Below are 22,357 nucleotides of genomic sequence, written 5' to 3' on the forward strand. Positions count from 1 at the left end.
AGTGATCTTTCACTTCAGGGTCTTGCTCTTTTTCATCTCTGTAGATCTCAAGCAGCACTGCCACAGTTTTGTTCCCTTTTTGGGGGGATCTTTATGGCTACAGTCTGCCCTCAAACAGGGCATGGAAGTGATGTGCTCTCTAACCTTGTTGTCCATCGTTCCCCTGTCATTGGAGAACAGATCTGCTACAGCCAGGCTGGTTATGCTTTCACAGATGTTTCCATTCATAATTAATCTGGAACAATCTTAGCACTGGTTACAAATCTCTACAGCAGTGAATATTTTCTTCTATGTATATACTTAAAAATCTGCTTGAGAGAACAGTTATCCACTGTAGTAAGTGCCTATGGGGTAGTCTCAGGACAGCAGGATTGCTGCAAGGATACTATTCCGAATATAGGAATAAGTCACAAACAACCCTGTGAGATTCAGCAGAATCTCAGCTCCATCCTGGCTCTTGCACGATCTACATCTTGTTTTGGCTGGGTTTTGCTGCAGCTGCACGAGACCATGTACAGCATTCAGAAAGCAGTAGATTCTGGACTTGCATGTAACTTGTTCCTGCCAAACACTTTTCTTCCTGAAAATGGAGCAGAAAGATAAAAATGGACGTGGAACAAAAGCCTGCTAGCTGCCACAGTGCCTAGTGAGTGGTACTCATAGCGTTTTTGTTCTTGCTGGCTGCTGCTGGGATGATTAAGTTCTGGAGAGCTCAGGTGATTTTTACCTTAGAAAAACACAGCAGGTGGTGACTAACAAAGACTTGAAGGATTGCTCTCGTATTATCTGAGAGGAGTGTGCAGGTCCGGCAAGGAAGCGTCTTGTTGTTGGCTGTCTCACCTCTCTTCTCCATGGTGAGTGCAGTGCCACCTGTGCTCTGCCTGAAGGCTGTGTTGTGCCCATGGCAGGAGGCAGGACACAGCCTGGCACCAGTGCCACCAGCACGGGCATCTTGCACCTCTCGGCTTCCTTCTGTCTCTGGTACCAGGTCTCCCACTGGGCTGGTGTGAGCCAACACTGGGGCTTAGGCTGGGGGAGCTGCCTGCCCTTCTCTGCTTTACTGTGGAGCAATAATTAATAGGAAGCAGGAGAAAATACTGGCCTGGGTTGTGACCACATGGCCACATGAAAATTCATTTTTCCTTCAGCAAAAAGTATCCCTCGTCATTCAAGAATGACCAAAAGACTTGGTTCCTGAATGCCCCATTCACACTGCAGCTATTCACTGAATGTTTCTTTTTTGACTTTCAAAGCCAGGAGACTTCTAGACTCTTTTATAACAGATTATCTTCAGGCCTCTTTTTATCTGAGTCCTTTAAAAAAATGTAATGAAACATGTTGTTAATATCAGTTCAGGCTGTAAGAAATCAGTGTCTTTTGAGATGGAAACCAGGAAAGGCATGAAGATTATTTCTGTAATACCTCGAGAAATTCCTCAGCCTGTTCAGCAACAGCACATCATTTTGTGCTGGCAAAGCTTGACCAGCACAGCTTGGAAAGGGTGTGACCTTGAGAGCTGTAGTTACAGCAGGAAATACAGTGAATCCCACCTTCAGCAACCTCTTGGGAACAGACAGAATTGCTCACTGAAGACAGGTAGCTATCTTTTATTCAGTGCATCTGAGATGACTAGTGACTGCTAAAAATGGAGCTAGCCTGGCAAGGTGGAGAATGGAATGGGGGAGGTCTTTGTACAGAATTCGCTGCATAGTTTTTATAGCACTGTTTCAGTGGCAGAATTCATACAGCAGAAGGAATCGGATACGCGAGCGGAGTACAATGTGTTACAGCACATAAGACAGCACGTCACAGTGCTAAAAATGTTACAGAAAGTGGAGTGGCCCAGAGAGAAACAGAGCTTGTTGAGAGGCAGAGTTTGAGATCTTGCCTGGCAGAGGAGAGGTGTGCTGTTGGTGGGCTTAGGGTGAGTTTGGGTCCTGCAGGGATAGATGTTCATGGAAAACCTTCCCAGCCAAAGTGAAGGCTCCTGCAGCATTCACATCGACTTTGACAGGTTAAGGGGCTGTGTGCCCAGTCCCTGGACAGTGCAGTTGGATGCACATTCCTTGTGCACACGATAAATATTTGAAAGATGGGGTAATGGTCATGGGCAAATTCTGCCTTCCTCCTTAGCTGATAGATAGCTGCTTGGCTCCTGCCTGTGAGCTGCAATCTAGAAGACTTCAACATGCAATATGGATGAGTGTGATTGTTACACAGAACATTACTGCTCCCTGAAATTGGAGTTCTGATGGGTTTTTTTTAATGCTCAAATAAAATAACTGTCAAATATGTTATCAGTCTCAGAGGAGACTTCCCCCTCCCCATTTCTCCTGGCTGAAGGAATGTGTTGCTGTCCCTGTTTTTTAAAGATAGAGCTGGACACTTCAGTTCCGTGTTAGATGTAGATGTGTGGTGTATCTGTTAGTTCAGCTGTGCAAGTCAAACCACTGAGATGCATGGCTGTGTTTAGGCAACTTGCTTATTAATTGCAAGTTTGTGCCATGAGAGGACAAAAAAAAAAAGTCTTTTTTATTTACAAGAACAGAACAATAATTTCTGAGCCCTGGGCCCAGATGCATCCCATGCACATACCAGACACAGTGGAACAGCTCTTTAAGAATGTATCACCTCTGGAGACTTGAGATGATGGCAAATAGGTGTTTGTGTGGATAGTATAAATGAATCCATGAAAAGAACAAGACAAAATGTTATCTTTTGAAAATAGCTGTTGTCTGGGTGTGTCAGGGGGTGGCTGTGTTGAAGCTGTCTGGCCTCACCACCGTCCCACCTCGCTGAAGCCACGGCAGTGGAGCAGTGGAGCTCCGTGGGAGTCAAGGTGTGCAACTTGTGAAACAGGGAGACAGGAATGGGGATTTGGTCCAAGGGGGAGGACACAAAATTCTCTTGAGAGAGCTTCTGGGCAAAAGGGTCTTACACCTAGCCTGTGAAGGGAGCAGATGAATGCCTCACTCGGTATTGCTTCTGCACAGACACAGCAGCAAGTGTTACAAGTTAGTACAGTCAAGACCAGTCTCAAAATCTTGTAAGATAAAGTAAAAACGTATGGTATCAAGAAGAAAAGAAAGGGCATATGTGGTCTGTTTTTCAAACTGATAATTCACAAATAATGTTCAGGACTGATGTGTAAAGAGGAAGGACTGGAAAAAGATTTGGAAGGAAAAGTAAAACAATGCACCAGAATAAATTCTCAGGGAATGATTTTAAGAACAGATTAGAAAAGCGGCTGTCATGGATGGTGTAAATAAGCCTTGGGACCTGGGTGTGGACTGGCTGACCTGTGGAGATGCATTTTGACCATATTTCCTGCGAGTTTTACAATACTGTGACAAGCTGATTCTGCAAATGCTCGCAACAGCATAATGGGATACCTGGCATACACAGTCCCAGAAGCAATTTAAAAATAGATTTAGAAAAGAGGTCAGACAAACTCCGCACGGACAGGAAAAGAAATTAATGATACATTTTCCCTAAATGTGTCTGCCTTTGCACGCTGCATGCTAATCTGTAGCCACCAGTGGGCGGGAGTGCGGAAGAGGCTGAGCAGAGCCACATATGCTGTGAGAGAGGGATCAGCACAGCTGCTCTGCATTTTCTTTGTAGCATTTTGCATTGAAATCAGTGTTGTCCATGTAGGCATTCAAATCCTGATCAGTTTACAAGCAAACTCTGAAAAACTGGTTCTCCATCCAGTCATATATAAGGAGCAGCTGCTGCACCATGAAGGAAGCGACTGCATGGTGCACACAGAGGGGAAGGACACAGATCTTTGCAAGGGGTAGGTCAGGAAATGCTGATACCTTGAAAGAGCAGAGAAGCAAGCAGCTGGCAAAGAGCCTTTAAACCACTCTTAAATTACTCTACAGAGGACAGATTTCATATGCCCTGACCTACAGTGTGCAGCACAGGAACACAGTCTTCAGAGGGTGCACAGATTTCCTAGATAATCAGGATTAGGAATGTTGTGTTTAAAAGAAGAAGGTCTGGGCAGTTTCAGCCTCAGTTTGAGCACACAGTTTCTAAGATCCATAGAATTGTGGAATATTCTGAGTTGGAAGGGACCCACCAGAATCCTCAAGTCCAACTCCTGGCCCTGCATAGGACACCCCCAGAATCCTACCCTGTGCCTGAGAGCGTTGTTTAAGTGCTTCTTGAACTCAGACAGGATCATTGCTGTGACCACTGCCCACGGGAGCCTGTTCTAGTGCCTGACCACCCTCTGGGTAAAGAACCTTTTTCTAATATCCAATCTAAACCTCCCCTGACTCAGCTTTATACCATTTCCTCAGGTCGTGTCACTGGTCACAACAGTGAAGAGATCAGTACCTGCCCCTCTGCTTCCTCTCATGAGGATGTTAAAAACCACAATGAAGTCCCCCCTCAGTCTCCTCCAGGATGAACAAACCAAGTTACTTCAAGTGTGTCTCATAAGCTTGCCCTCCAGTCCCATTTCCATCCTCACGGGCTCCTTTGAACACTCTCTAATAGCTCAATGTCTTTTTTTATATTGTTGTGTCAAAACTGCTCCCAGGACTCGAGGTGAGGCTGCACCAGTGCAGGACAGAGCAGGACAATCCCTTCCCTTGCTGTTGATGCTGTGCTTGATGCACCCCAGGACATGGTTGGCCCTCCTGGCTGCCTCATGTTCAACTTCCCATCAACCAGGACCCCCAGGTCCTTTTCTTCAGCGCAGCTCTCCGGCCTCGTTCCCCAGTCCGTACACACAGCCAGTTTTATTCTGCATATAAACGTGTCACAAAAGACAAAAGTGGTTTGTGGGCTCGGTCATCTGTGTCATAAAGCCAGGGTGGTGGTTGGTACCTGCTCTGCATGGAGATTGCTCGTGAGAGCTGCTGCCGGGCGCTGCTGCCAGCGCTGCTGTGGGGTCTTGTCTCCCTCTCGTGGCTGTCCCCTCGCTCCCTGCTGTCTGTCCCGAGGTGTGTCCCTGCTGCCCTGCCTGCTGGCTGTTGTGCCAGGGACGGTTCGGGCATAGAAATGGCTATTTTATGCATCTGGCTGGAATGGTGTTTGCAGCCTGTGCTGAGCCATGGCGGGAGCTGCTACCTGTGCAGACAGTGTTAATGTTCGTCCAGGTTTCTGCTGCATTGGTGGGCTCAGAGATCCCAGGGTCAGTAGTACCCAGTGTCATCTTTCTGCTGTCCCTGCTCTGCCTCCTTACCTACAGCTAAGGACCATGGTCTGAGCATCCTCCAGCAGAATGTCCTTCGTTTGTCCTTGACACCCTGGAGGCATCGCTGACCTCCCTGTGCTCTCCCTCTGCCTTCTGGTCAATAGAGTTGCATTCAGCTTATGACCAATTCCACAGCAAACCCATAATCTTTAACTCTGTTAAAATAATTCCCATTTGGCTATGGCAAAGCAGAGCCTGTAAATCATGATTAGTGAAAGCAAAGGGCCAGAGAAGAGATAATTAATTTCGCTTTGCTGTTCAAAGGCTGTGCTGCCCTCACTCAGTGGAGGATTTGTGCCCTTTAGACAAAAGGCTGACAAGAGTCACCTGTTAATCTTGTCTGTGTGCAGTTCTTTACAGCATGAGATGGTCCTGTCACAGGGCCCTGCTGGCTCTGACAGCTGCTATTTGCAAGTCAGCTGCAAAACACTCCCTCTTTATTCCTCTGGCTATTTTTAACATTTCTCTTTAGATGCAGTAAAAAAAAAGACATCTCATATTGGTGATAACCAGGTTGTAGTGATTGTTCCCCTTAAGGGAGAGGCATGTTGGGCAGTGGGAGGGGAAGGGCTTTCCAGGATGGCTCCAGTGTGTATGAAACATCTGCTGGCTGTCACCCAGGGTGGAGACACCACTGTCATCTGCGGCAGATGCCTTCAGGAGCCTGTCTCCAGCACATCCAGTGTGTGCTGGAGAGCTGGTTTCTGGATCAAGGGCAGGTCAAAACAGCTCAGTATCTGCAGAGGACAGGCAGGAAAAGTCTGCTGAGCCTGCAGCATGCTCCAGAGCAGCAGGGAAGGGCTCTTGGGAGCATCAGGGTTGCATTTAAAGAGTTGAAAGAAGTTACAGTGCTCCCTGGAGGTCTTTTCCTCCCTGCTTTAGCTGCAGGAAAAACGAGTGAGTGAATGGGGAAGGTCTGTCCCACCAATCTCACCGTACATGTGCCCCCACCTCACAATCCCACCTTCTCTCTGAGCATTTGACAGACAGCTCACCAAGCTGGATTTGAGCATCTGAAGTTTAGTCTATTCTGCTAAATGGTTCCTGCTGCTTTTAATTCACATTCATACTAAATTTCTGCAGGTTTTTTTTCCCCTTCTCTCTCCCCTCAAGGGAGAAGCAATGGCTTTCTTGGAGGTAGCTTATGATTTTTCCAGACAGAAATTGTTTCCATTCCAGGGTTATTGGCAATACCCAAATATATGTCCAGGAATTGGTCAAAACCAAGATTTAGAGCTGCTGCTTCTAATGTCTAATAAAGCAGCGCTGCAAAAGGTCAGCCTCTGTGCAACGTAGCAGCCAGTTCTCCCAGTTAATGGCATAATCTATTATAGAATTAATTCCCTATGTCTTCCCTTCCCAGTCAAATATAACAACAGTGGGGAACATTAACTGTCTAATCTAATACTGAGTTTCATATAGTGCTAGTAAACCCATTAACTGGGGCTGTTATCCAGACTGATGGAGTCTTGACCTTGGCCTGTGTTTCTAAGTGAGCTTTGCCATTCCCCTTGGGATCAGCCTTGGTGTTATGAAGCAGCAGGAGCTTCATTCAAGCAGCAGCTCCGCTGCCCTCCTTGCGAGGGTCTGTGCTGGTGGCCCAGCCCGGGTGTTCCTCCAGCAGTGTCCTGCCCTCTCGCTGTAGTTTGCACTGCAGAGCATTCATCATTTCAAGGTCATCTAGAGCCCTCTGGCTTCGAATTTACAGAGGGTAACAGCAGCCTTTGCTTTGCTGTAAACACTTCCAGTTGCCATTTCACCAGTTCACCTTTAGGCCAACAGCTCTTATTCTTGTGCCTTTTAAGGTTGTCCTTCATGCTCTCCTGCTGTTTTCCTCTATATCACTGATGCAGGCTGCAGCATCAGCTGCTCTGTTAGCAGGTGCTTTTACTGTCTCCTGAGCTGCCTCAGCTGCTGGGCAGAGCCTGAGCTAGCAGCATTCATAGCATCACAAGAATGCCTTGGAAGGGACCTTAAATACCATCTGGTTCCAGTCCCACTGCCGTGGGCAGGGACACCTCCTGCTAGACCAGAGGAGGGGTGGGCTGGTGTGAGAGCACAGGTGGCTTCTCTCCACACAGTTATAAAGTGCAGAGGAATACTTGGTATCAGCCTTTGATGTGATTCTCTCCCTGGCAGGCAAGAGGAACTGTTTTAGTGAATTGAGTATTTAGGGGCCAGAGGGGTTTCTCTTCCTTGCTGTCCTGCAGCACATGAAGTTTCTGTGGGTGGTTTTCTCCCACCTTTGTGGCCCCTCTGCAGTAACATGGCTGGACATCCCCCTAGAGAGGAATTGCTTCAAGACCTGGTTCTGGGTGTGCTGTGAACTCTCACAGCCCTCAGCTTCGCTCAGTCCTGGGCTTCCCCTCCTCTGTCCTGGTCCTTACCATCTTGCTAATTAGCCCAAGCATCTGTTCTGAGCACAGCAGTGAACATTTCCCTGAACGGCTGTGAGTTGTCATGCCAGATTGTTATTTACGTGCTCATTCAGGTCACACGCTCCCCAGGGCAGGAGCGAGACCCGAGTTTGGCCCATTTGTCTTCCATGAGTTGAAGAGAATAAAGAAAACATTTACCTTCTGGCTGATGGTCCATTCATCTCCTGCTGAATCTTGTGTCTTTGTCTGTCAGGCCTCCTTTTTCCTGCACTATTTTGAGTTCTCTAGGCACTACTTTTCATCCTTTTTTGACTCTCTGCGTGCAGCCCAAAATGCCTGAGCCAGCAGGGTCACGGAGTCTCACTGGTCCTCATGTGCACCAGGACTCACTTCTTCCCTCCTTGTATGGGCAAATCACGAGCCTGATAAAGCTGGTCTGGCTCCAGGCTCCCTCTTCCTCTGCTTCCCTCATCCCATGTCCCTGCAGATTTTCCAGCCCTGGGGCTGTCTCTCTCTGTGCACGGTTTATCCTTGGGAGCCAAGCCACAAATCCAGCACCTCTGGATCCCAGAGGCTGTCCCGGTGGGGCCGACAGATGCCAGATGGGTGGTGGGTTAGGAATTGTGTACCCACAGGGAGCAGAGTGTGGCCCTGGACATTGGGGATGCACCTTGTGCTGCTGAGGAGTTGGTGACACCGGAAACTGAGAAAAATGTTAAGCCTTCTCTGCAATGAATGCCAAATAAATGGCGCTGTTTCTGTTGTATCTCAAAATATCACCTGGAGTGTTGGTGCAAACAGTGGATGCAGGGTGAAAAAAACCACTGAACTGAGGAAAATACACCCAAGCAGAGCCCCTCCCAAGCCTGTCACCTGGGATACCGAGACTCCCTCATCCCTTTTCACAAAGGTGACATTCGTAAAGAGCTCAAGGGCAGGTTTTTTCATGCTGATGGCTCAGCAGCTCTCCCTGTGTAGCAGCAATAACCAGGTTTCTCAAAGAGACAGGTCATCAATGTAGAGGGGAGGTGCAGTATTTCATGGAAAAGTCAGGCCATTTAATGCAGTGCCCCTGTAACAGGGAGCTGGCTCACCCCATGAACCTGTGCTAGTGACCTATCCTCTTCAGTCCCACGTGTGGCAAGATGCTGAGGGGAGTGTGCTGGCATCCTCCTTCCCTGTCAGAATAAATAAATATTCCCATGGGGCTGAGAGCAGGTCTGCAAATAGCTAATGAGAGCTGAAATCCCAACCTGAAATTAACACGCTGCTGGTTGAATGGGGTTTGAAAAGAATTTCTTTTCTTTTTAATGTCTTTTAAATGTAACTAGCTTGCAGGGGGGCATCACCGAGTCTTTGTGGCTGACTCAGCTGTGTGAGAGCCTGCAGTCCCCAGCCCACCCCGCAGGCCGGGCTCCTCTCTGCCGTCACTTGTACCCAACGTGCAGCCTCCTGACAGCATCCTTTGTGAGAAGTGGGTTTGGGGAGCAGGGGGCTGCATCGTTACTTGGGTAATTGCCCCCCTCCAAGGACGCCTGGAGAAGTGGAGGAGGTTTGTGAATGTGCCTGACTTCGGCACGCAGCAGGCAGGGAGCGACACCCGGTGCGGCAGCGTGGGTATCCCGGCACAGAGCTCCTGACGTGTGTCTCAGCAGCTGTGTCGTGGCTTGGCAGATGCCTGTGGGACAAATGTAGGTGTCAAATGCTGGCCTCGAGCCTCCTCCTTATCATTTGCAGCAAGTTCTTCCACAACCTCCAAAATAGCTGCGTAAATCAGGGTACAACTGGGTAAATCTTGATTTGTATCAGTGTACCACAGAGTTTGATGCTTTTGTGTTGCTACAAGTGCAGTGACCAGCACCTGTAGCTGTGCCATGGGCCAGCCTCAGTGCCTGGCGATTAGATTAGAAGGCTCTGTCCTCTCAACAGCTTTTGTTTTGCTGTGGTGACTGTGGCAGAGGCGCTGCTGCTGTTTGAGGATGTTTTCCTATTAGCCTTGCCACCCATATTCAGATCCTCTTTGTGACTACAGTCATGGAAGCAGATATGAAAACCAGAGTGGACAGGGTGGATGCTTCTGGTGTTGAGCAGTAGGAAATGGGATCCTCTGATCAAAAAGGAGATATATTGCTCTGTGTGTGTGTGTGTGATAAATAAATAGGGGATTGAGTCCCAAGGGGATTGATGCTTGCCCTCCTCATCTCACTTTTAACTACTGCTCTAGATGCATTATTTCCTCCCTAGAAATGAGGACAGGGAAGGGATGGGCTACCAAGAGAGATCCTGTAAGTTATTCTAGGAATCTGTTATCTGAAGAGGTGACAAGCTAGATGTGATCCTGAGATGGCAGAGATTTTCCTTAGAGAAAATTAGTTATAGCTAAACAAATATTGACCAGCTGGTGACTGCAGCCATTATTGGGGTTTTTCAGATGAGGAAAGAGATTTTAAATGGATTCCATATAACTAAAGTGTGTGGAAATCAGCAAGTTTTTCTCGAGAAAAGGCTTTTCTAGATGTCATTCATTTCGAAGATACATTAAATATGGTTCTTTAGTTATTGGGTTGCTTTTAAATGCAAATTAACCACTTGCCAAAACAATTTTCTTTTGCAGCTTGAATTTCAGTGGAGTCCATCTGGCATCTGCTGGGCAGTTTAGTGACTTCCTGGGGAGCATGGGCCCTGCACAGTTTGTTGGCCGTCAGACCTTGGCCACCACCTCGATGGGTAAGGAACACAAAGGAATTGGGTGGCTTTAACTGAGTCTTGAACAGACAGCTCCTATAAGCCACCTAATAATCTGTCCAGCATCTGCTGATCTAACACTGTCCTGCTCCATTTCTCTGTTAAATTGAGTGAGCTTGGCTGAAAGGTTTTGCTGACTGCAGCAAATGTGGCATTACGAGGAGAGCAGCAGCTTTGTGCTTTTCTCCCTCGGCTCTGTAAGGCACGGACTGAGTAAAATGCAGCTAAAATCCTGAAAATGCATCTTCTTCATCTTGGGTTTTTTCTTTCTCTCTCAGGCCCAAAATTCAGTAAGAATTTTGTTATGGTCCACCACAATTGCATTTTCCAAAGCGGCCTGCAATCCTAAGTTCTTCCATTTGGGAGAGATGAGAGGCTTGCTGCCACAAAGAGTAGGAGACTGAGCCACCAAAGCCATATTAGAGGGCTCCTAGTCGAGTTTGCTTTTGAAAATGTGGCTTGAAATCACTGTGGAGCTGCTGCAGAGTAGCACAGGAGAAAATCAGGCACATGCAGTTTGTTACACTTTGTGCAGGAGGGACATGAAGATTGTTCTTTTAACATTTTAGTAACGCAAGGATATATTGTTTTGAATGTCTTCTGTATATTTTGACATTTTGCTTTAGGGGATGTGGAGATTGGCTTGCAAGAGCGAAATGGGCAGCTTGAAGTGGATATCATTCAGGCTCGAGGACTGACACCAAAACCCGGCTCCAAAACACTGCCAGGTAGCATGCTTTGATCTCCTGAAGTGCTTCCCTGAGCCCCAGCCTCCGACAATGCTTGTGAACAGGGAAAATTTGAATTTTGCTTGGCTTCAGCAGGACTAAGCAGCCTGTGCACAGTACTGAAAACAAGGCTGCTTGGGCAGATCTTTTCCCTGCTGTAACTGCCTTCTTTAGATACACCTGAGACATGGCACTCTGTCTTTTCTAAAGTGAGCATGAAGATTTTCTTCATATTTGACCGTGTTTCTTTTTTTGCAGCTGCTTACATCAAAGCTTACCTGCTAGAGAATGGCGTGTGCATTGCGAAAAAGAAGACAAAAGTGGCTCGCAAGTCGTTAGACCCTTTGTACAATCAGGTGTTACTGTTTGCTGAGAGTCCCCAGGGCAAAGTATTACAGGTAAGATGAGCAAGTCTCAGGTCTGCCCCTCACTTTCTTCCACATCTCGTACTGGAAGGTGCCAAGTCCTGTTGTGCTGGTTAATTAACATAGATGAGAAAAAGCAAATGTTTTCAATCGAACCAAATGCACTCGATCTGAACGTAGCAAATGGAAAGGAATCTGGTTTGGTTTTTTTTATACTCAAGCTGATGATTATTTGACACCCTGCCAGGTACCATAAATGCCTATCCAGAAAAGGCTGGATTTTATTTTTTTAATTCCTTTTTTCCTACCCGGTTAGGAGATAGGTGGTACCTATACATGCTGAACGGTCTTGCAGCATGGTTTGTCTTCTGTGTTTATGCACATTCTGGGCACTCTGCTTTGCCATCACCCAGTCACATATCCTGCCCTTTTCTACCTCTTTACTGCCATATGTTTTCTGCCATACTCATATTTTTAACTCTGTACCTATGTTCCCAGAGCAAAGAGTGATTTGCATTGTTAAATCATATCAAAATCATTTCCATCCAATAAAGCCTGGCTAAAATCTGTTTGCAATAATCCATGAGTTTCTATTGTTTACCTCCACTGGCATACGAATTGCCAGCTAACCTGCTGGACCCTCTTCTTTGGTGACTTCTATCCCCCTTACCTTGATTAAAAGCATTTTCCCCTGATGCAACAAGACTGCACATTTATGACTGAGATGGAGTGGGACCTGGTTTGGTCTGCTCTTGCCTTGCATGGGTTTCCTTACCTGCTGCCTTGCTGCCAGGAAAGGCACTTATTCCAAAAATAAATTGAGGAGCTTGGCTTTTTGCTGATGGCCATGTCACCAAACCCACTTTGTGCAGTGTCTTGCTCCATCGCCTGCTGGCCTAGAGTGTGAATTTTTGGTTTTTGGTTGACATTCGTTGTCTCTCCTACCTCATTTTACAGAAAATTGTGATGTTGTGTTGAGGGAAAGAAGCTGTCAGGATTAGCCAGAGATCACTAATTGTCATCATAACTCATCCTACCCATCCTCTCCTCTTCAGAACATGGACTAACTCTGCAGTCAATCGTCACCTTTGTCTTGAGCCACGCAGGGCCACTTGGCCGCGTGCAGACCTCCAGCATGCCTAAGCCCATGACCCTCACTGCATTTGTTCTTCCACCCACTGGTCTCCATCGTGTCGTAAGTGTGACTCAGCTTTCCCTGCTCCTCTGCCAGCTCTTTCATTAGCCCTTCCTCTGTGTCTGTGAGCTGTTCTTGGCTGGCTGTGCTGCTTGCCCTGCATATCACTCACATGTGCCCCTCATGTCACTGGTCCCATTGGCAGCGCCCGGTTCCTGCCCTTCCTCCAGGTGAGTGACCGTGCCTCGTCTCCATCTGCCCTGTGGTACGAGCTCCATGTGCAGAAGTTAAAACCTGCTCTTCTCCTAAAACTGTTGGCTTTTGGCCCAAGTTGTTGCCCACCTTTTTTTTATTGGTTTATTTTTCCAGATCAGGAGCTCCTCCTGCCCTTCCCCCCCCAGGTCACCTTTTGGTGTGTCCAAGGCCTGTTACATGCCAGGACCAGATTTTACCTGTAGGTGTTGGACTGCAGCCCTGAGGATACTTTGTGTAGGTGCTGTCCCTGCCCAGCAAAACAGTGTGTCATCCACATGCACATTCACCTCTTTTCCATGGGGGAAGAAAAGAATCTGATAACATTAGGATCTGTAAATACATACTTAAAATAAAAAAGTAGTATCAGCCAGAGCTTCATGTCACCTGTTGGTAGAGTAAATATTTCTGGTCTTCTTAGGCTGTAGTAAAGCTCCAGAAAGTTGGATGAGTAGAAGAAGACTTGGTCAGACTTGTGCTTCCCAAGCGAGTGTGCAAGTTGGAGGATTAATTGTGCTCCCCCTTCTTATCCCTAAGGTGATAGTCTGGGGAAACTATGGACGCATGGAGCGCAAGCACTTCATGGGAGTCGCCAGGGTTCTCCTGGAGGAACTGGATTTGTCAACTTTAGCAATCGGCTGGTACAAGCTCTTCCCAACTTCCTCGATGGTAGATCCCACTACAGGCCCGCTCCTGCGTCAGTCCTCACAGCTTTCCCTGGAGAGCACAGTGGGACCCTGCTGTGACAGGTCTTAGTGAGTAAGGAAGGGGGAACTGCTTTTGTTTTTTAAACATGCTGTCAAGGTTTTGTTTGCTGGAACTCTGACCTCAAGCGCAATGCATGTTCAATCAGTTCTTGTGGAGCTGGAAGAGGAGGATAAACCAGTGACCTTAGACAGAAGACGAGGGGGAGGGCACTGTGCCCTCTCCGTCCGAGGAGGAGGTGCCATGGGGCATGAGTCCTAGTTGTCAAATTAGACATACACCTCTTGTTTCACTTCTCTCGCTGTCATTCTTGGACCCTTGTTTCAGATCAATATTAACCCTGGAAAGTTGCAGCATTCAAAAGAATTTGCGGGGAGTAAGGAACGAATTTCTCTTAACTGTCTGTCTTAGAAATTTCTAATATGAATTCTTTCAAAGAAAGTACCTGAAAAATTCAGAGATCATCGTCTGGCCTAAAAAGAGCAGGAACAGAAAGTTTTAAGAGGAAGCATTAGGTTTTTTTATAATGTCTTTCTTTCTGAGAGGAAGAAGAAGAAAGAAACCTGCAACTCTTTCTTTAGAATCAGTTCCCTGTCAGTGAGTCATGTTAGCTGTAACACTGTCGTTGCTGTGTTTTCAAACTGTGCCAAATTACCAGCAAGTGTCTTTACTGCATTACGTGTCTAACACTGCTGATGAAGCATACTTGGTGGGAGAACAAGTAGCGCCTGCTTAGAGCAGACAGTTTAAACAGAGTTCGAGTTTAGCAGGCTAATTAACCGCAGTTTTGCTCAGAAAAAAACCCCAAAACACTAGAAGTGGGAGCTGAACATCACCCTCGCAGCTTGAGGTGTTTTGTATTGTCAGATAAGATGTTCTGCAATTTGCTGACTCCCTTACTTGTTGCTGTGCATCCTTCAGTCATGATGTCTTCTATCTCCTGCTTTTTTCCTTCATCTCCTTGGTACTGGTACATATCTGCTGGAGATGCTGCCCTTCCTGTTGTGCTGTGCACTGACCTGAAACAGGACTGTTTTATTCTGCCATGGGAGAGGAAATGGGGGCTTCTGGGGGGGCAGAAGAAAGAAACCTCAGTTTGCCATTTGAGAAGAAGGTGCTGGAGAGCCCATAACTTTCCTTGTGGAGAGAGGGAAGCTTTAGGCAGTCTCGGTAGTACACAGACATTGTCAAGTGTCCTGCAAGAGGAGATGTGATCCCCAAAGTACAGAGAGGTGGTGAGTGAGGAGTGTGATGACACAGTGCTCACAGCACGTATGTTCTGTTCATTAAATGAGTAAAGCACATTTGCTGAGCTGTGGCAGCTGCTGCCAGCAGAGCCACGTACTGGAGGAAGTGCGCTGAATCCTTCAGACAATTAAATTATCCAGAATCACAGAGAATCTCCAAAGATTTTCTGTTGATAGCTCTGTTTTGGCTAGGTTTTGTCTTAGTTCCTAAATGAGGATTTGATGACTGCTGTCCCAGAAGAAGCTTTTGGAGATGTTTTACGTTGTGGTTTAAAAGTGAAGGTCCCATGTCCCATGTAGGAATGAGCAGATTCTTGACCTGTCATAGAGAAATACTGAGCATTTATTTCTGCATGTGGACCTCAGCTTTTTTAGAGTAAAAGCATGAGTGTTGAGTGGATGGTAAAAGCAGTTGCTTTTGGTTCTAGCTTGTCTATGGCATTTTAAATTATTTTGAGATAAATTACAGGATAGAAGCAAAAAATTATAGGCCTTACAATAATCTGTAAAAAATTATATAATATAAAGGAGAGGGAAGGAGGACAAGGGACATAGAATGACTAGTTTTTTGAGTCTTCAGTGACAAAAGCCTCAACATTTCAGATAAATCTCTTAATTTCCTTGATCAAATATGTCTCTGGCCTCTCACTAATTATTTTTTCTAATTGTATTAGACAACTTCTATATATTAGCTGAAGAAAGTTTGTTGCATGCTGGTCAAACTATGTTGTGGCACTCTCTCTTCTATTTTTATTTTTAAAAAAAACCACATTTACTGTAATTCAAGTCAGCATCTTTTCCTCTTGGTATGTAGTACTAGGCAATATTGTACAATATGTGTATGAACTAGAATAGATTAGGTAGATTTAGTGGTTTGTAGCACTGGATCTTTTAATAACTATGACTTTAAAAGGACTGTGGGGAGCTCCAGGTACACACCAGACCTGGCAACAGGGCTTCTGTCTTAAGTTATGCCGAAACCTTTGTATTGGTACTTTGTTTGGACATTATCTACCAGTAAGAGCTAAGTTAATCTTGAGTTTCCTGTGTCCAGTAAGATAAATGCAGCATTTTTGCAGTTTGTAATGGGGAGTAGGAGACTATATATGCCAAAAATATTTCCCCAGAAAGCTTTGTTTAATGACTGTCTGTCGAAAAGCTCAGTTCCTGTGTGCCTGGCAGATGCGACGTGTCTCTGTTTCCTGCCCCTCTGAAATCTCTGCAGGCTCAGTGATGATCAAGTCCGTTACCACAGGACTCCTTAACACCGAGGACTGTCTTCCGTCTGGTTTTAATCATGCTGAAAAGTCACTGTCAGGGTAAAATAAAGAAGTTACAGTTCTAGTTGTGTTATTTTTGTTAACATCTCCAATTCTGTAGTTTGGAGGCAGTTTCACAGTCTGCTCCATCCTATTTTCTTCTGCATTCTTTACGTGGTTGGTTGTGGTCCAGTGCTTCTCGTTTTTGTTTTACTCACTTCCAAGTCCTGTTTCTCCCCAGTGAGTGAGCACTGCAATCCCTGGCTGCCAAGCACAGCACAGTCACATGAACTGGCAAGTGCAGGTGACCTTTCTTCACAAAGCAGACTCACAGGAGCCCTTCTGTGAGTGCCCATGGGACACAGAGTGAGGCCAGGGGAGTTGCATGGTACCCTACAGTCTAAATTCTTGCTTCACTCATACCCGTGATTCCTGCACTGGCCATGGTGTGTTGTAATCAAAAAAATAACTCTTCTAGTTGTCCATTGATTTAAGACTCCCAGTGTAGCATCCAAGACAAGTCTCAGGCTTGGAATAGCCTATTTTTATAAAGCCTAACCCACTTTTCCCCAAAAAATTTGGCTGGCCAGTTTCTCTCTAAGGTGATGTGATATGAGAGTTTGGATTACCAGTGTGGTTGTGTATAAAGCAGCGTTTTGCCAGAGTGATGAGCAGCTGAAAACTGAACTTTTATCCCCTTTGCAAGTCTTGGCTGAGTCTTTTCCTGTACCTGAGTCTTGCTGTTGGTTACAGTCAGGGAGGGAGAGAGGAAGAGCAGGAGACTTAAATAAAAGGAAAAAAAAAGGTCACAGTATTTTTGGTTGGTGAATGATTATGAGGGATGAGACTGAGGAGAGATAAATACCTGCCCAACTCGGGGTTGATTCCCTGTTCCTTGTGCATGAACTGTACATTACATTACAACTTTACATTGTAAAGGTAATGGGAGCATTGCTGGCCAAAAAAACCATGAAGAGCCAATGCCTAAATGTTACCTGCATTATGGAAAACAAAGAAATCCTGATGCTGAGAGCATCCCTGAGAGCAGAATGATCTCTCCCCTGTGGGAATCCCCTGCACACAGGGAGAGCAGCCTCTCATGTGGCTTTGTCCTCTTTGTGCTCTAAGCAAAAAGCAGCTGTGACCATGGTTGGTCCTGGTTTGTTCAGGCAAAAAAATGTGATCTTTCCCAGTCTCCTGGTGTTTCTTTCCCTTTGCCCCAACACAGCTGGGATGCCCAGGGTTCTCACTCTGCAGTTCAGTCCATGGGTCCTCATCCTGCAGCCAGAGCTGCTGGAGCATCCCTTTGCTCTGCAGGCACTGTGGGCAGGGTAAGGGCCAGCATTTCTTGGCCATGGATTGTTTCAAAGGACACTGCAGAATTACTTGCTTTGAATAAAAAGATATATTTATTGTTCCTAGCTACCGGATCCTTTATCATTGTACTGTTCTAAATTTGCAGGTCTTCTGGAGTATGAATATCACAAGTTCCTATAAAGGAGCTGTTTTTAAGATGTTGAGGCAGTTAACAGAATCTCAACCTAAGCATGTTTAGCAATGTTTAGACAGCAAGACAACTTTTTTATGAAACTCATTTTAAGTTAGTTTATTACATGCTGTTGGTAATATTTTAAAACAGGAAAAATATTTTTCTTTAAAGACAAAATGATATGTATGTTTTTTAACAGGTAACATAATTTAGTGTTTTCAAAAATGTTTGATGTTCTTGGTATGAAGTTTACTCATTCTTTTGATTTCTATGTTCCTTGTTATATTTTATCAACTTTTTTCCAAAAGAAAAGAGGCATATGTAAATAAACACCAGAAAAGAGTCCTACAAGAAATTCTGTTCAAACTGGCCATAAAATTATTAGTAAATATTTGTAATCGTTCATTAACTCTCAGCTACTTTGTTGAAAGAATCGATGTTGTATTTTCAAGATGAGAACTACTTAGCTAGTTTTGTCATAATCCTGTACTCTGTATAAAAATCTTTTTATAAACAAAGTCTAATAGGCTACCAAGCAATAATATATTCCATTGGGTGTGCACAGATTGTGACTTGCAGGCTGTAGTACATATTGTTGATACAGTTTCTAATTGTCCTCAATCTCAACAACATCACTTTTGAAAAAGATTCTTATTAACTTTGATTGTACAAAACAAAGACTGGGCTGTTGCCTTGTGAGATATATTCATCCTATAGACTTCTCTGTGAGTGTCTGTGCCCATCGACATGAGATCTCTCTTAGGTGAAGAAAGAAACAGCTGTAGGTGACTTCTTACTGCAGAGGTAAGAAATAGTTTCAGTATAAACTTCATGACTGTTTCAATCTCCTGTTTTTCTTAGGCTATCTAGTATTTGTAACTCGACGAGAATGGTTCCCACTGCCATTGTAGCCCTGATAAAGCAAAAAAGCCTTTGCACTCTGGGGCCACTTGAGTTCTGCCTGACAGCTGCCTATTTTCCTCGAGATACCTGGGGCAGGCTAAAGGGAGGGTTTTTTTCAGAGCAGCAGATTGGGCTGCTCTTCTTTAAAGGCTCTGTGGGTAATTTTGTCCATTTCATAGGTGGTATTTGTCCATTTTGCTAGAAAATTCCAACCAAGGCAGAGAGGTTGCACCTTTGCAGGGGATCACAGGGGACCAAGGTATAAAATAGGCACAGGCTGTTCTGTGCCTTTCTTCAGAAATTTGCTAGTGCGGGGCTCGTCTAAAGATTTTTCCAAAGTGGCAGGGTCAGGATACTGGATTTTAAGTCAGCTCCATCATTGATGCAGTGCATAGAATAAAAGAGCTTCAAAACAGCATCCCGGTCCATTGCCTGTGGATTCCTCCCAGCATTTCTCACAGGACAAGTGTCCGTGTTGTTCTCGAGATTGCCAGGCTGCTGGCTGTGCAGGCAGCAGGTTCCAGTGGTGCTGGGAGCCCCAAGAAATGCTGGAAGTTCCTGTTTTTGGTGAAATGCTTTCAAAAGAGAGAGAGAGACATGTAAATGCAAAGTGCCATCGGTAGAGGAGTCCAGGGCATATTGAGACCTGGAGGGAGCATCTAAAATGAAATTGCAGCTGCCGAATTTGAGCCAACCATTTAGAAAAGAGGATGATTGGTGAAAAGAGAATGATCAGTGAAAGCCTTTCTGTGTTTACCCCAGTGCACACCAGCCAAGGTGTGTGTCTGTGAATATGGTAATTCCACAGGGAGTTTGCAAGTGATTAGGTGTTCTCAAAATGTGGCTTTAGCTCTCACTGCCAGGCTCCTCTGCTCAGTGGCCACACCCCAGTGACCAGGCAGCTGCACGTCCATCCCCAGCTGCTCACCCACGGCAGCAGCATCACACTCATCCCTGGGGAGCCTCAAGCTCTTCCCATGGGACAAACCCTCTCTGCCCTCCCTTCCCCGTGGTTGCTGCTCTTACCCTGGTGCAGGAGAGGAGCCAGGGAGAGTTTCTTTGTAGCATTTGGTTCTGTGCACTTTAGTGGCTGAAACAGAAGGACCCTGCCCCAGCCCTTTCCAGAGCACCAGCAAACAGAGGCAACGACCCAAGGACTTTCCCTTTGTGACTTTCCGGTAGCTAAAATGGCAACCAAAGCAGTATTGTTAATCCCAGCTTTGCCAGGTCCATGGACAGCCTTGGCATTTACTGTGGGCATGTCATGTGGGCTGAGCCCCCTGTGTGTGGGCAGGGAAGGGCTGTGTCTGGCAGAGAAGCCATGTGGGCACACACTGTGCCCCGGCAGCTGTGAGCTCCACTCACTGAGCCGTGGTGGGAGCAGAAGCAGCCCAAGGGAATGACTGAGGCACATCTTGCTGAAGCCATCCCACAAGATTTGCAAGAGCTTGGGCACCAGATGTTAGGATATCTGCCCACTGGGGCTTCAGGTCCCACTAAATGCCAGCCTGGAGCTTCAAATCCTTCAGCAGTTTTTTCCTTTGGGGCTGTTGCTCCTGACCCAGTGCTGCACACTGGTCTCTGCTTTGGTGATTCCATCTTCTTGACCTGGAGCTGGTTTTGGCTTTGGAGCCAGGGAAAGCGAGGTTTGGAGAGTGACTCTTAAGGCATGTTCCCCATGCCTCACCACACTGGGATTGTTTTCCTCCTGCTCCCTGCAAGCTGCTCCCTGCACAGTGGAAAGGGCATCCTGGGGATGCAGTGCCTCCCCCGAGACCCCCTCACGCAGCACTGCCATGGCCTGCCACCCACCAGGGATGCCCGTGTCCTGCCCACGTTTTGTGGCAGTCCCACATTCAAACTCCAGGGGATCCTTCCTTTCCCATCCTTGGAAGGAGCTAGGGGTCTTCTGCAGGGGCTTGGCAGCCCAGGCAGGCACGATGTGCCATTTCCAACAGCCCAGGAGCAGACAGGGAGCTGCCTCTGTGCTGGCCAGGGAGAAGGGGAGCTCCCAACAAGCTTTCCTCCACCTTCCCTTTGCTTTCCCCAGCGCCCTCTGCTCCTTACATGGGTCCCCACTTCCCTCCCGACACGAGGCCTTATTCCAGCCTGAGGGAACTGAGGCTGCCCCCAGCATCTCTTTGCACTGACGCATCCATCCCACGCTGCCCGCCGGGAGCCCCGGGGCGGTGCGGCAGAGCTGGCCTCTGCTCGGGGATGGGGCCACCCCCAGCCCATCCATGCTCCCACCCCATCTGCCACCGTGCTGGAGCTCTGCCTTGTTCCCCACTGCCAGGGCCTTGCCACTGTAGGGAAATCTGCTTTCACACGTTAAACCTTTTTACTTCATTAATTGCTCCACAAAACCCGGTAACTTTGCAGGTGTGCTGCACTCCTTGCTTTTCCCTAGGAGTGGGGGCAGCTGAGATCTGCTCTTTTTGGCCTCTGCAACCCTCTCCAAAACTTTCTGGAGGTTTTTTAACATCATTTGGTGAGATGTAATCTCTGTGGAGCCAGAGGGAACACAGGCAATGGAGCTGGGCAGCCTGCTTGCCCAGGTGGCGAGTGGCTTGCGAGGTGCCTGGGCTGCCTTGGGTGGAAGGTGGGACGCCGGCCACTCGTCTGTAGTCAGGAGAGGATTCTGCTATACTTTTTTCCTGTCTGTAGGTTTTATTCAGACAATATGTAATGATTGAGTGATTTACAATTCAGTGTTAAGCTAATGAAAACGTTGATAATGGTGATAATAAAACCTTTTTTTTTTTTCCTACGGTGTGTTGGAGGTTTTCTGTGGAGTGTCTCTGCCCTCTCCGTTGCCACCACTATTGTCTTCAGCCTAAGATTTCAGCTGGACCCTTCTTTCTCCTTGTGCCTATAGGGCATGAGAGCAGCTCAGCCTGGTGTGTCCCAGTGCTCCGTGGAAGGGCTGTCAGTCCAGCTCCCTCCATCAGCCCCAGCTTCAAACCTGCATTTCCCCGAGCCACTTCTGGATGTAATCTGGCCATGGGCATCTCCAGGCACAGAGCTAAGTTTGCTCCCAGTTGTACTCTGCTCACCACCCCCGTCCAAAGCTCCTGCTGTTTTCTTTCCAAGACCCTTAATGGTCAGCACTGGCCATTCAAGGGTGATTTTGAAACTCCGGAGGTGAAGACTACTGGCAGAAAAAAAGCCCCCACCCCTGGCCCAGGCTGTTGGGAATACCCAGTGTGGGTGAAGGGGAGCCTGGGGACCCCCAGGGGCAGGAGACCCTCAGATGTTACTGGGTGTGCAGCTGCCGCCTGGATGACCTGGAGCTGTGAGCCCTTGGGTGGGAAATGTCTGGGGGATCCTGCTGGAGGGGTCTGTGGGAGGAGGTGGTGGTGAGAACAGGGAGCATTCTCTGGGGAGCTACTGCAAGTCCTTTTCCTGTGGGAATGAGGGATCATAAAGTCATAGTTCACTAAGAATTTCTGAAAGGTTTTTGTCATGCCTCCAAATCCCTCTGCAGGTCATCAGGGCGAGACCAAGGGGCAGCTTTCCACCTGCCCCAGCTACAGCCCCTGGGGGAGCAGTGATGGAAAGGGGAGGAGGAGGGTTTCTCTAGAGTGTCAGGGGGCAGCCCAGTGTCTCCCACCCTCAGACCCCCACCAGCTTTCCAAGCAGAATGGCGCTCAGGCTGTCACTGAGCAGCCAAGCAGCGCTGCCTGGAGACTCAGGCCACATGGAAGCAGCAGCAACCAGAGCAGGTGCCCGGCTTCCTGCGCTGTTACCTCGTCACCAGCGCTGCCCTGCAGGGTGTGGAGGTCACACCGCCAGCCCCGCTGCCTCTGCCAGGCTGTGCCTTCCTAGGGCTGCATTGTGGGCTCTGTGACACAACCATGGAGCCACCGAGCTTGGGCAGTGCCGTGCTGAATCCAGAGGGAGAACGCAAGGCTGGCTCAGCCTCTGGATTGGGGTTTT

General features: G+C 47.2%; 1 protein-coding gene across 1 annotated transcript in view; it reads left to right on the forward strand.

Moving 5' to 3' along the window:
• RIMS4 (regulating synaptic membrane exocytosis 4) overlaps positions 1 to 21,188 on the forward strand; it is a 55,463-nt gene extending 34,275 nt beyond the window's left edge. Inside the window, exons 3-6 of the mRNA XM_048321629.1 lie at positions 10,205 to 10,317; positions 10,962 to 11,063; positions 11,322 to 11,461; positions 13,353 to 21,188. Coding sequence (XP_048177586.1) covers positions 10,205 to 10,317; positions 10,962 to 11,063; positions 11,322 to 11,461; positions 13,353 to 13,571 — 574 coding nt within the window. The 3' untranslated portion in view covers positions 13,572 to 21,188. The remainder of the gene's footprint in view (positions 1 to 10,204; positions 10,318 to 10,961; positions 11,064 to 11,321; positions 11,462 to 13,352) is intronic.
• The last annotated feature ends 1,169 nt before the right edge of the window (positions 21,189 to 22,357 follow it).

Source organism: Corvus hawaiiensis, chromosome 17 (genome assembly GCF_020740725.1).
Source record: "Corvus hawaiiensis isolate bCorHaw1 chromosome 17, bCorHaw1.pri.cur, whole genome shotgun sequence".
NCBI classification, from domain to species: Eukaryota; Metazoa; Chordata; class Aves; order Passeriformes; family Corvidae; genus Corvus; species Corvus hawaiiensis.